This window comes from Natrix helvetica (assembly GCF_964273705.1).
Source record: "Natrix helvetica genome assembly, chromosome: 1".
Classification (NCBI taxonomy): Eukaryota; Metazoa; Chordata; class Lepidosauria; order Squamata; family Natricidae; genus Natrix; species Natrix helvetica.
In genome coordinates this window covers 357019539-357033420 of record NC_138548.1, presented here as the reverse complement: position 1 = coordinate 357033420, position 13882 = coordinate 357019539, and the positions used below count along the sequence as shown (strand labels likewise).

The 13882-nt window shown below is 41.8% G+C and overlaps 2 protein-coding genes across 2 annotated transcripts in view; both read right to left on the bottom strand.

Moving 5' to 3' along the window:
- Positions 1-9736, bottom strand: part of LOC309384227 (uncharacterized protein) — a gene marked incomplete at its 3' end in the record, with an annotated part of 83442 nt that extends 73706 nt beyond the window's left edge. The window contains exon 1 of the mRNA XM_081937468.1: positions 9691-9736. The remainder of the gene's footprint in view (positions 1-9690) is intronic.
- On the bottom strand, positions 3316-6031 carry LOC309384226 (uncharacterized protein; the record flags this gene model as incomplete). Its single annotated transcript, XM_081937467.1, has 1 exon — positions 3316-6031. One exon carries the CDS (start codon positions 6029-6031, stop codon positions 4577-4579), a length of 1455 nt encoding a protein of 484 aa, XP_081793593.1. The 3' UTR covers positions 3316-4576.
- Positions 9737-13882: the final 4146 nt, after the last annotated feature.

The following is a 13882-nucleotide window of genomic DNA, read 5'->3' as shown; positions in this document are numbered from 1 at the left end:
ACCCAGCCCTCTCCCAGAAAAATGAAATATCCTAGGAAATATTGAAAAGGCAGAATATTATATTTCCCTGGATGTGAAAAGGAAGAAACATGTTTCAAAAAGACAAGGTAACTCTCCCTGCAGCTTCCTGCCCCCACCTTTTGTCCATGAGCCATGAAAGCCTGAGCCAGTACCTTTACATAATAAAAGAGTTATCTCCTTCAGCTCCTGGGGGATGGGAATGAAGGCATGATAATATAAGCCTTTACTCAACTGACCACATGGCATCTGAGAACTCTGAGAATTCAACCAAACCTGGACTCAGCCTAGAGAGTTGCCCCTGCATGAGCCCATGTGAGTCTGACAACCAATCAGAATGCATTTCTTACACTGGAACAGGAAACAGAGAGGTGGGACTGAACAGGTTATAACAAGCCTAGCAAGCCCCTTCTCTTTCCTTCTCTTCACCAACATTGAAGCATGAGATCACCTTTTCTGTTCAGGACTCAAGCCATGTGGTCCTGTTCACCATTAAAACCATCTTTCCAAGCAGCCTCCATGTCTCCAGTGACTTTTCTCCCACTTGGAGCCAAACCCAGAAGGACATTTCTTCCAACAGTGTGTAAATATAGAAGCAAAATATTATATACGTGTACAGATATGATGACATAACAATGTTATAATGACTGTAATGTGTTGTAGAAGGGAAAAAATAATTTTAAAAAATCTGCAAAAAAAGAAGAAAATAACGGCTGCTTCCAGGACATAGCCATGTGGCCCTGGGATAAGTGTCTTGGCCTTTTTCACCAACTTTAGGTTCAGAGGTCTTCCAAGGGTATGCAGGAAGAGCCTGGGAGGCCTGGTGGGGTGTGAGTCAGGCCTAAGGACTGTGGGAGGCAGCGGGAGAGCAAAAATGCCTTTGGGGACCCTGTGGGTTGAACAAAGGCTTGTGGAGACACTGTGGGAGAGGGAAATACCTATAGCGACCCTGTGGGAGAGGGCAAAGCTTGGAGGGATCCTGTAGAGAGGGAAAGGCTTGATAACAAACAAACAAAAAAAAACAGGTAGTACACCTTTATCGAATTAATATTTTCCATTTTTCTCTCCAATCTCAGGTCTAATATATCTTTCAGTAAAATGAATCAGGCCGGAACTTAAATAGTTAATTTCTCACCTACACTTCCAATGAGAGAGCAAAAATGAAATTTAACCCTTCTCTAAACTCATCAACTTTTGCCTAATGTGGATTTCCTTGACTTTCTCTCCTGTGTGTAAACCTACATTACATACAGGTCAGTGGTGGGTTCCTCCCGGATCGCACCGGATCGCGCGCGCTCCCTTTCAGCGCTCCACCTGGCTTGCGCGCTCCCTTTCAGCGCTCCACCTGGCTTGCGCGCTCCCTTTCAGCGCTCCACCTGGCTCTCGCGCTCCCTTCCGGCGCTGAAACCGGAAGTACAGTTTTGCCCGGCCCTGGCGAAGCAACGACGCCTGTCTGCGCTCCACCAGCTCGGCTGGGAACGGAGATGTTTCCTCAGCGGAGCGGAGCGCCTGAAAAGTCTTTTCTCCGTTCCCAGCCGAGCTGGTGGAGCGCAGGCAGGCGTCGTTGCTTCGCCAGGGGCGGGGCAAGACTGTACTTCCGGTTTCAGCGCCGGAAGGGAGCACGAGAGCCAGGTGGAGCGCTGAAAGGGAGCGCGCAAGCCAGGTGGAGCGCTGAAAGGGAGCGTGCAAGCCAGGTGGAGCGCTGAAAGGGAGCGCGCGCGATCCGGTGCGATCCAGCAGGAACCCACCACTGTTACAGGTCATCTGTATGGTTTCTCTACTGTATGTATCCCCTAGTGTCTCACCAGGTTAAAATGGTGACTAAAACTTTTCGCACAATCCATATATTCAAAGGGTTTTTCTCCTGTGTGAGTTTTCTGGTGTATCACCAGGTTGGAAATCCGACTAAAACCTTTCCCACAATCTGGACACCTGTGCGGTTTCTTTCCTGTATGTGTGATTTGATGTTTCACCAAGTTGGAATTCCTTTTTAATTTTTTTTAAACACAAATAATACAAACAGTACATATGCAACTGAATACAAAAAGAAAAGACAAAAGAAAAAGGGGAAAAACATATTACAGTGCACCCCCTACCCCCTGGAGACCTCCCCCCCCCAATATTTCTTAGATACACAATATATTCCAATTATGCCCTTACACCCTCCTAAACAACATATATTCTTGAGCAGGTTTATTCCCTTTGCCTTCCACCAACACTGATTTTATAAAATCCCCCCATATTTCATTATAATTATTTACTTTAATCATCCCTTTTTAAAGTTTAATTTCTGTTGTTAATTTATCATTTGTTGCCATACTCCAAATTTCATTCTACCACCCATTTCTTTGAATATCTCAATTTTGTCCCCAATATTCAGCCATCACTAATCTAGCTGCCATTATCAAATTTACAATCAATTCTTTTTTTTGTTTCATTTATATCCCGTTTTTCCACCAGCAACAAAAAACGCAATCCTCAGTGACATCTCTAGATTTACATTCAACAGTGCTCTAATTTCTCTAAACATGTCCCATATTTTTTCCCACCACTTTTGTTTATGTGTTCCAACTCTTTCTTACACCTCCAACAAATATTTGTATATTTACCACCTATTTGATTTAATTTACGTGGTGTTAGATACCACCTCCGTATGACTTTATATCAATCTTAACTCTGACATATTCTTATATACTTTTCTAGTCCAAATATTTTCCAATCATCATTTATTTCTCCCAAATCTGATTCCCAAATTAATTTTAAACCTTTTGCCTACTCTTCTAATTCAGTTAATGTTCTATATATTTTCCCTATTCTTCTTTTCCCTATATATTCTTCATTCATCTCACATTATTTTATAATCATTTCAGATTTTGTTAACTGTCTATCATTCTCCTTGAATCTGTCTTCCACTTTTATGCATTTCTCTAATTGTATTAAATGCAACCAATTTAATTTAATATCCGCTAAAATGTTTTTAGTTGTGTTATGTTCTTTATCTTGTTCTTCCAGTCTTCCCATTTATATATCTGTTTCTTTTAGTTTACTAATCCATACTTTCAATTCAGTCTTAGGGAATTTCTCCATTTCCATCACCGGCAGTATTAAAGGAGAGATTCCTGGCATTAGCTGGTATCTCCATTTTTTCCATAATTCCACCAAGTTTTTTAAAAATGGATTTTGTATCCTCCTAACAATTTTTTCATATCCTTTTTAAACCAATATGTTTCTATAAGAAGTGATAGCAAATCTTTTTCGCTTTGGATGCCAAAAGCATGTGTGTGTGTGCTCTCGCGTGGCCATCCCCATAATTTAATGCCCCCCATGCCGTGCCCGCTGCGCATGTATCTGTAAACCACTCCCCCCCGCAACCCTGCGCATGTGTGCACGGTTTTCTTGGAGCCTGGGAAGCATGAAAACGGCCTCCCATGCCTTCCCGGAGGCCCAACGGAGGCTGGAAACAGCCCACTATCTGACTTCCGGTGGGCCTGGTAGGTTGGTTTTTTGTCCTCCCCAGCTCCAGAGGCTTTCTAGGAGCCTGGAGAAGGTAAAAAACGGCCCAACACATAAACCGGAAGTTCAGGAAAGCCTCCAAAGGGCAAAAAACGCCCAAAAATCAAGGCCGAAAATCAGCTGGCTAGCACACAACATGTGCACTGGAGCTGACAGGGCAATGCCTCATGTGCCATCAGAAATGGCTCCACGTGCCACTTGTGCCATAGGTTTGCCATCACAGCTATAGGCTCACCTATTTCTCTTAACTTTCAACTCTATGTTCCTCCATATGAAATCTCTAGTTACTACTATAATATTGGGTGCCACCTTTAATTGATTAGCTACCCAATAATTTCTAAAATTTGGAAGACCTAGCCTACCCTTTTTAAAGGGTTCATACCGCAATGCTTTACTTATTCTTGCTCTCTTACCTCCATTACAATACACTTCCAGCAGCCTCTGTATTTGCTTTAATTCTTGATCCGAGAATTTAATTGGAATCATCCAAAACAAAAAATTAATTTTGGGTAAAACCTTCATTTTTATCATTCCAATTCTTCCAAACCATGATAACTATACTGTCTCGTACTTATCTATTTTATCTTTCATATCTTTCTTCAGCTTTTCATAATTTATTTTCTTTAACTTCTGAATATTTGTTCGTATGTCAATACCTAAATATTTAATACTATCTCCTATTTGTAAATTATATTTCCCTTTCAATATCTCCACTTCGTCTACTATGGTTATATAATATCATTTCTGATTTTTCCCAGTTTACTTTTAATCCACTATATTTCCCAAATTCATTCAGATGTAAATATATCCTCTCTATAGTAACTACAGGATTTTGAAATGTTAATAATATATCATCTGCAAATAAATTTATTTTAGTTTTCTTTGTACTCCAATCCCTTCAATTCCTAATTGCATTTGGCAAAACCTCCATCAATAATGCAAATAGAACTGGGGATAAAGGGAAACCGTGTCTCGTTACCCAGTTTAAGATTACTGTCTCACCAAGTTGGAATTCTGACTGAAACTTTTCCCACAATCTGGACATTCATATCATTTCACTCGTGTGAGTCCTCTGATGTTTCACCAGTTTGGAATTCTCACCGCAATTTTTACCGCAATCAGCGCAATCAAAGTGTTTCTCTCCTGTGTGAGTCTTATGGTGTACCACCAAGTTGGACCTTTGACTGAAACATTTCCCACAATCAGAACATTCAAAGGGTTTCTCTCCTGTGTGAGTCCTCTGGTGTTTAACCAAACTGGAATTCCAACTGAAACATTTGCCACAATCAGAACATTCAAAGGGTTTCTCTCCTGTGTGAGTCCTCTGGTGTTCCACCAGGTTGGAATTCTGACTGAAACCTTTCCCACAATCAGGACATTCAAAGGGTTTCTCTCCTGTGTGAGTCCTCTGGTGTTTCACCAGGATAGAATTCTGACTGAAACCTTTCCCACAATCAGGACATTCAAAGGGTTTTACTACTGTGTGAGCCTTCTGATGGTTAATCAGCTCAGAATTCTGACTGAAACTTTTCCCACAATCAGGATATTCAAAGGGTTTGTCTCCTGCGTGAGTTCTCTTGTGTTTAACCAAATGGGAATTCAGAGTGAAACATTTGCCACAATCAGAACATTCAAAGGGTTTCTCTCCTGTGTGAATCCTCTGATGAATCACCAGGCTTGAATTCTGACTGAATTTTTTCCCACAAAGAGGACATTTAAAGGGTTTCTCTCCTGTGTGAGTCCTTTGGTGTGTTACCAGGTTGGAATACTCACTGAATCTTCTGTCACAATGAAGACACTCAAAAGGTTTCTCTCCTGTGTGAGTCCTCTGATGGCTAATCAAGTTAGAATTATGACTGAAACCTTTCCCACAATCAGGACATTCAAAGGGTTTTTCTCTTGTGTGAGTCCTCTGATGGTTCACCAGCTCAGAATTCTGACTGAAACTTTTCCCACAATCAGGACATTCAAAGGGTTTCTCCCCTGTGTGAATCCTCTGGTGTACTACCAAGCTGGACCTTTGACTGAAACATTTCCCACAATCAGGACATTCAAAGGGTTTCTCTCCTGTGTGAGTTCTCTGGTGTTTAACCAAATGGGAATTCAAACTGAAATGTTTGCCACAATCAGAACATTCAAAGGGTTTCTCTCCTGTGTGAGTCCTCTGATGAATCACTAGGCTTGAATTCTGACTGAAACCTTTTCCACAATCAGGACATTCAAAGGGTTTCTCTCCTGTGTGAGTCCTCTGGTGTTTCACCAGGTTGGATATCTGACTGAAACATCTGCCACAATCAGAACATTCAAAGGGTTTCTCTCCTGTGTGAGACCTCTGGTGTTTCACCAGGTTGGAATTCTGACTGAAACTTTTCCCACAATCAGGGCATTCAAAGGGTTTCTCTCCTGTGTGAGTCCTCTGATGTTTAACCAAATGGGAATTCCAACTGAAAAGTTTACCACAATCAGGACATTCAAAGGGTTTCTCTCCTGTGTGAGTCATTTTGTGTGTCACCAGGCTTGAATTCCGACTGAAACGTTTGCCACAATCAGGACAGTCAAAGGGTTTCTCTCCTGTGTGAGTCCTCTGATGTTTAACCAAATGGAAATTCCAATTGAAACGTTTGCCACAATCAGAACATTCAAACGGTTTCTCTCCTGTGTGAATCATTTTGTGTGTCGCCAGGCTTGAATTCCCACTGAAACGTTTGCCACAATCAGGACATTTAAAGGGTTTCTCTCCTGTGTGAGTCCTCTGATGATTCACCAGACTTGAATTCTGACTGAAACTTTTTCCACAATCAGGACATTCAAAGGGTTTCTCTCCTGTGTGAGTCCTCTGGTGTTTCACCAGGTTGGAAATCTGACTGAAACATTTGCCGCAATCAGAACATTCAAAGGGTTTCTCTCCTGTGTGTGTCCTCTGGTGTTTCACCAGGTTGGAAATCTGACTGAAACATTTGCCACAATCAGAACATTCAAAGGGTTTCTCTCCCGTGTGAGTCCTCTGGTGTTTCACCAGGTTGGAATTCTGACTGAAACCTCTCCCACAATGAAGACATTCAAAGGGTTTATCTCCTGTGTGAGCCCTCTGATGGTTTACTAGGTTAGAATTCTCACTGAAACTTTTCCCACAATCAGGGCATTCAAAGGGTTTCTCTCCTGTGTGAGTCCTCTGATGTTTAACCAAATGGGAATTCCAACTGAAATGTTTGCCACAATCAGAACATTCAAAGAGTTTCTCTCCTGTGTGAGTCATTTTGTGTGTTGCCAGGCTTGAATTCCGACTGAAACGTTTGCCACAATCAGGACATTGAAAGGGTTTCTCTCCTGTGTGAGTCTTCTGGTGTATCACCAACTGGGAATTTGCAATGAAAGTTTTCCCACAATCAGGACAGGTATATGATTTCTTTCCTGTCTGCATCCTCTAGTATACCACAATGGAATTTTTACTGAAAGTTTTCCAACAATCAGCACATTCAAAGGGTCTTCTCCTCGTGTCAGTCCTCTGATATATCATCAAGTTGCCATGCTTGCAAAAGCATTTACTACATTGAGATCAGTTATAGGACTTCTCTCCTGTGTGGGTCCTTTCATGAAACACAAGGGAGTTGATCTAGCTAAATCTTTTCCCACATTCAGATAATTTATATGGCTTTCCTCCAGAGTGGATCCTCTTATGCATAATATGCGATTTACTATGTGTGCTTTTCCCACAACAGGCACACCTATGGAGCTTTTCCACCCCTGAGGTTCTTGAAGAGGTCAAAAATACGTGTTGCATGGACCTTTGATTCAAGCTACTGTTTTCTTCCTCACAGGGCAAGGCCTGCATTACTGTCTTTGTGGCTATCCAATTGTCTCTTTCCTCCCCCCTGACTCCTAGATATTTCCTTCTTTTTCTAAATTGAAAAAAATAATCTCCTTTGACCTTTTCATGTAATCTATTGTTCAGTTCTTCGTACTCTACTTTTTCCAGTTTGAAATCTTTTCTGGATTTTCTCCCCTTTATCACTCACCAGCGGGGGAAAGAGAAGAATTGTGTGTTTTCCTGAAGGCTCAATTTGCTTTTATTTTCAAAGTTGCTCGCTGTTCTCAGTTGTCCAGAGTGCTCTTATTGGTATCCTCTTCATCTGTAAGATTAAAATAAAAGTGTAAGTTTAAAATTGTTTCTTTATGAAATGGTTGCAGAAGATGTAAAAAGCAAGCATGCCACAATGCTGAAATAGCTTCTAATGTTAATTATGATTCATTTGACACACTGAAGTTTACTGAGATCCAAGTTCAAATATACATTCAATCACGAAATACACTTGTTGACTTACGTCCATCACAAATTCTTCATACTGCAATTATTGGGTAGAACCTCTGTAGTTTAAATAAATGTTTTACTAAAAATGTTATTTCTTTTTCACACTTTAAATGTTATAACGGAAACTCAATTTAAACTATGGCAGATGGACCTCTCTAAGTTTATGTGGGAAGGGGATAAAACAAAAAATTAAACATGAATTATTGCAATATGCAAAGGAAAGAGGTTTGAGTTGACAAGATTTGAAATTGTACTTTGATGCTTGTTGTTTTCTAGTAAAAAGAGTGAGGGACTCTTCAAAATAAAAGCTTCCTTGAGCTTGACAGACACGAATAAAGATTTTGATGACAAAGCTCTTTGTGGTATGATAAGGTTAAAGCAAATGTTGATTTTAATCATCACTTTGATAGACATGCATTCCTCTTTGGGTGTCTCCCCAGGAACTTTTTAAAGAAAAGAAATGGTGGCAAGGCCAGACTGGTAGACTTATGGTCAAATAATATCATTCAATTATCATGACCCTATCTTCAAATCTACAACTTGGAATCAGAAGGATGTTTGTCATTGATTCATATATTTACAATTGAAGGAAATATTTGAACTAGACAAAAAAAGCTATGGATACGATTTTGTGAAAAATGAATTGGAAATTGGAAATGAATTGTTGAACATATTATATCTAAGGTTTATAAACTGCTATTGAAATTGAACTTGCAGAATGAGTATGTAAAGCATTGTATGATTCAATGGGCAAAGAACTTTGGATGTAATATAATGTTTCAACACTGGAAATATATAACAGAATTTGAGTTCAAAGGGACCTTGGAGGTCTTCTAGTCCAACCCCCTGCTCAGGCCGGAAGCTCTATGCTAAATGGATTTATGAGGTTAGTATCTAAAAGCAGAAAGTTTTTTTTTAGTGGATACAGAACCTGGAAAATAAATGAAACTTTGATGTTAAATGTGTTGATGGCATCAAGAATGCTATATGCACAAAAATAGAAGAATATTTTCACTCCCACAATGAATGAATGGCTGCAAAACCTGATGGAGTTAGCAGAGATGGCTAAATTGACTGCTTTGAATAAAGTAAAGAACAGGATTAATTTGAAAACCGCTTTTGGACTTTGTTCGTGAGATAGGAAAAAAATGAAAGTTTGATTTTGGGTTTTGTTGATTAGGTAAATTTGTTGTTATAGAAGGGGCTAGTTTATATTATCATACAAATGTAAATAGTTGAGATTTTATATTATTATTCTACTGCATTCAAAGAGTCAGAAGACAATGCTTTTCTTTTTCCTTTCCCCTACACTTTCCTCTCTTCCACTTTTCCTCCCATTTTCCATTATTTTTATTTCTTCATTCCACTTCTGTATTTTACATTTTACATTTTGATGAATTAATAAAATATTTATGTAAAAACAAATTATTATCACCCTAAAGGATTATTATGAAATATATCTAGAAGTGCTGGGGATGAATTATACAATTGTAGATAGAGGCATACAGAGAGAAGTACAAATACACACATTTATAAATATGTGTATATGTGGAAAATCCATGTGTTTTCAGCCAGAAAGCTGTCCCAAAACCCAAAATGGTTACAGTCAAACCTTCTGTGCTAATTTTAGAGATGTGGGGGCTTTAATTGATAAAATGATGCCTAAAGACTGCAAGATTTGAAGCACCAGTTTTGCCATGGAAGTCCTCAGTTCCAAGTAAGAGCAGAAAACACTGTCCACAACCACACTGGTGACATTACTATTGAAGCAGTCCTCACTTACTGACTGCATCAGTGTCACTAAGCAGCCCCATCAGGAAGCATGATATCACAGGACAGTGCCAACTTACATCTGTTCCTCTGCAGTTGTTAAGCGAATCATTGTGGATTTTTAAAGGCAAGTTCACCTGACTGTGGCTTGCAACTTCCTGCTGGCATCCCCACTGATTTTGCTTGACAGAATCTATCTGGGAAGGTCACAAATGGGGATCCCGAGTGTGGGATGCTGAAACCATCATAAATGTGCACCGGTTGGCAGAAGCATCCGAGAAATAAGAAATCTCCTGACAGGGACCAGTGGAACGGCTTCCCTTCCCAAGTTGTGGAAGCTCCTCCCTGGAGGCTTGGAAGAAGATAATGGAGAGCCATTTGTCTGAAATGATCTAAGTTCTCATGTTTGAGCAGGGGGTTGGACTGCATGATCGCCAAGGTCACATCCAACTGCCTTTGTCTATCTTCCAGTTGCTTCTCTGCTTCTACGCTGCGGAGGAAGTCAAGCAGCCTTTCTTGCTCCCAGCCTCTCCTCCAACCTGCCCTCGACTCACCCACCAGCTACTGCTGCTTCGACACTTGCAGGAGCCCAGAAGTTACTCGGCTTCTCTTCCTCCCGTCAACGATCCAGTAGATCCTGCACTTCTCTCCCTTCCTTTCTAGCCATGCAGCACTTGATGGTTTTAACTCCTTAAAGCTCAACCCCAGATGCCTCCACGGCTTTCTAGGCGCCAATGCTGCCCATCTGACCGCCATCTCCCGATAGGAGGGAGTAAAACAGACTCGTCCTTTCTCTGTCTATTAATACGTTTGGAAGACGTTTGCACAGATTACATGCCATCAAGTCACTTTCCACTCCTACCAACCAACCTTTGCAACAGATACAACTGAAATAGGAAAATGTGATATAGTGAAAGGTGACACTACTTAATTTGTGAAGATTAGCTACAGGCTGAGGCCTAAACGTTCATAAAGTTATCTTAAAATTACCTAAGAGTTGGAAGAGACCAATTCTCTAAGCAGGAGACCCTCTACCGTTCTGGACAAATGGCTGTCCAGTCTCTTCTTTAAAAACCCCATTGACGGAGCAGCCACAATTACTGGAGGCAAAGCATTTCCACGGATTGATTGTTCTCACTGAAAGGAAATGTCTCCTTGATTCTAGGTTGGATACCTTTTTGATAAGTCTCCCCCTGTTACTTCTTGTCCTGCTCTCAGGCACATTGGACAATGGATCCACCGTCTTTTTTCTGTGTCAGCCCCTCAGATATTGAAAGACTGCTATGATGGCATCCCTACTCCTGCTCTGTGTTAGACTAGACATATCCAGTTCCTCCGATAGTTCATAGGAGTAGAAAGAAAAGTTACAAGGAGGGCATGTATTGTCAGAGAAGCAGGGAAATAATAGACGTAATTTATTGTCCACCAGAAGATAATTTAGCTGACCTCATGACAAAACCATTAAGTATACAAAAACACAAAGATCTTGTGAAACGATTTGGTTTAAATGCTGTCCAGCTATAAATTAGAGGGGTCTTAGGATATTAAATTTAGTAGCTGAAACAGTTAAATTGGACAATGGGCAGGAACAGAGCAGTTGAGTGGATTGCTGGCTTCTGCATGAGGCAATCTACGCTATGATTGGTTGCTGTAGGTGGAAAGGGGGAGTTTCCCAGTTTTCCCGCTTTTTTTGTTCTGTGTGCTCTGTATGCTATTTGGAGTTACCTCAGGATGTTCCTGTGTTCCTGCCCATTGGAGGAGAGAGGAGGGGAAGTAGGAAAGAGAGGAGGGATGGTAGAAGGTAGGGAGGAGAGGAGGTAATGCTGCTGCGGAATATGTGTAATATTGTGTATGGAAAGCAAAAGAGCAAAGGAGAGTTGTGGGTACATGGTAAGAGGAATTGATATAATATTGAATAATACATAAGTGTTTGTTAAGATGTAATGGTATACTTGTGGATACTTATACGAAAATAAAAAAAAATTCAAAGAAAAAAAGCCATTTGCAGTGGATGCTATTTGCTGGAAGCATCATGGGGAGGAAATAATCATTGTCGTATCCAGCTGGTGGATTACCCACAATGATGTAATGGATCGTTGTGAGAAAAAATATGTTTCTCCTCTGGGAGATCCCCTTCCTCTGGGACTGATGGAAGCATTTAGGATTATGAGCATTCACAAATGGATGGATCTGTCCCAAATGAATCCCTTTATGAGCCTAAACTCTTCCCAAGAAGCTCCCACAGCCACTTCTTAAAAGCCGGTTTGTTTGGAGAAGGCCGAAGCAGATGTGGCTCCTTCAGGTTTGGAGCTAACAGACTCAATGTGTGATGAATTGGACTTTCTTAAGAAGATTGAGAAATGGACCTATTGTATCTAACTGGAAAACAATTTGGAAAATGGATCAATCAAGAGGTTTTATGATTTGGGGCAATAAGACACAATTGTTGTCTTATTGTTCTGAACTGAAATCTTAAGAAAAAGTTTTATTAATAAGAATCAAACAGATATATTTCTTCCCCCACTAATATTGCTCCAATATATTTATGAGTATTTTATTGGAGGGGGGAATAATATAGGTAAATCTGCTTTTGTCTTTTTAATGCACATTTTTCTTTTTAAATGTTTTGTCTATCCTTGTTTTGTTTTTGAAAAAAAATCTTCTTTGTACTTTATATTAATTTTCTGAATAGAATAGTTTTTCTAAAAAAAAAGTCCCCTTACCAGAAGCAAATTCATGATGCTGCTCTCTACCTATTTTCTAAACTGCCTCTAAATTAATAGAATCATAGCATCATGGCTTTGGTTGTATTGTACAGCAGCAGTGCAAAGTGATTGTATGATTTCTTGTTGTATTGATACTATTTCTGTTGATGCAGCCTAGGATTGCATTGGATATTTTTGGCAGCTTCAGCACAATACACTTACAAGTGATACTTTTCGAATCATCATGTGCCACAGGGATACATGGCCTGCCCTTTAAGAGTTCTGTGGGAGGCAGCCACCCACAATTTCTAACACAGTTTACAAAATGTGAAGTCAGCAAAACAGAATAGTTTGTCCCACTCTCACGCTACAGCAATGCTTCTCAATTATTTTCTGTCATGCCCCCCCTAGGAAGAAGAAAACATTTCGCGCCCCCCCCCCCCGCGCGACTGTAAATAGTATCATTTGTCTATAAAATTGTTATAAGTACACCTCTGCATAACATAGCACACCGGTCTTTCCTCGTCTCCCACCGTAGTCACATGCTTTCTTTCCTCTTTCCCTCTTACTTGTCTATCCTTCCTTCCACCCTCCCTTCCTCCTTCCCTTCCTTCCTGCCTCCCTTCCAGTTCCCTCCTTCCTCTTTCCCCCTGCCTGCCTGCCTTCTTTCCCTCCTGCTTATCTATGCTTTCTTCCTTCCTTGCACCTCCCTCCCTTCTGCCTGCCTTCTTTCCTCTTTCCCTATCCTCCTATCCTTCCTTTCTCCCTCCCTCCTTCCCTGCCTCCCTTCCAGTTCCCTCCTTCCTCTTTCCTCCTGCCTGCCTGCCTTCTTTCCCTCCTTCTTATCTATGCTTTCTTCCTTCCTTCTGCCTCCCTCCCTTCTGCCTGCCTGCCTTCTTTCCTCTTTCCCTATCCTCCTATCCTTCCTTTCTCCCTCCCTCCTTCCCTGCCTCCCTTCCAGTTCCATTCTTCCCTCCTTCCTTCTGCCTCCTTCCTGCCTGCTTGCCTTCTTTCCTCTTTCCCTCCGGCGTGTCTGCTTTTCTTTCCTTCCTTCCACCTCCCTTCTGCCCTTCTTCCCTCCCTCCCTGCCAGCAGCTCCTCCAGCATCCCAGCTGGAAGCAGCAGCACAACAGTCGCCGTTACCAGGGGCGAAGGGGTGGCGGTGGCAAGATCGGGCGACCGCCGCCCCTTTGTCCCTTCCCCAACAGCGGCTGTTGCGCTTCCGCTTCCAGACGGAATGCTGGCGGTAGAGCTGCTGGCGGGGAGGCGAGCTACGCGGTGGCGAAGACGGGCGGTCCCATGCTTCCCTCCCTCCCACCCCCGCCCGAGCAGGCTTCTTGCACAGCTCCAGCCCGCGGCTCCAATGAAAATCCACAGTCCGAAGTGCTGCCACTTCCAGGCGGGATATATTATGCCTCGCCCACGCCTTCGCCGCCATTGCACCCAGATGGAAAGGGAGCCTTCGCGCCCCCCTTTACGGAGCCTCGCGCCCCCCCCAGGGGGGCGCGCCCCACTATTTGAGAACCGCTGCGCTACAGTGACCCAGAAGCAGCCACCATTTTGGCAC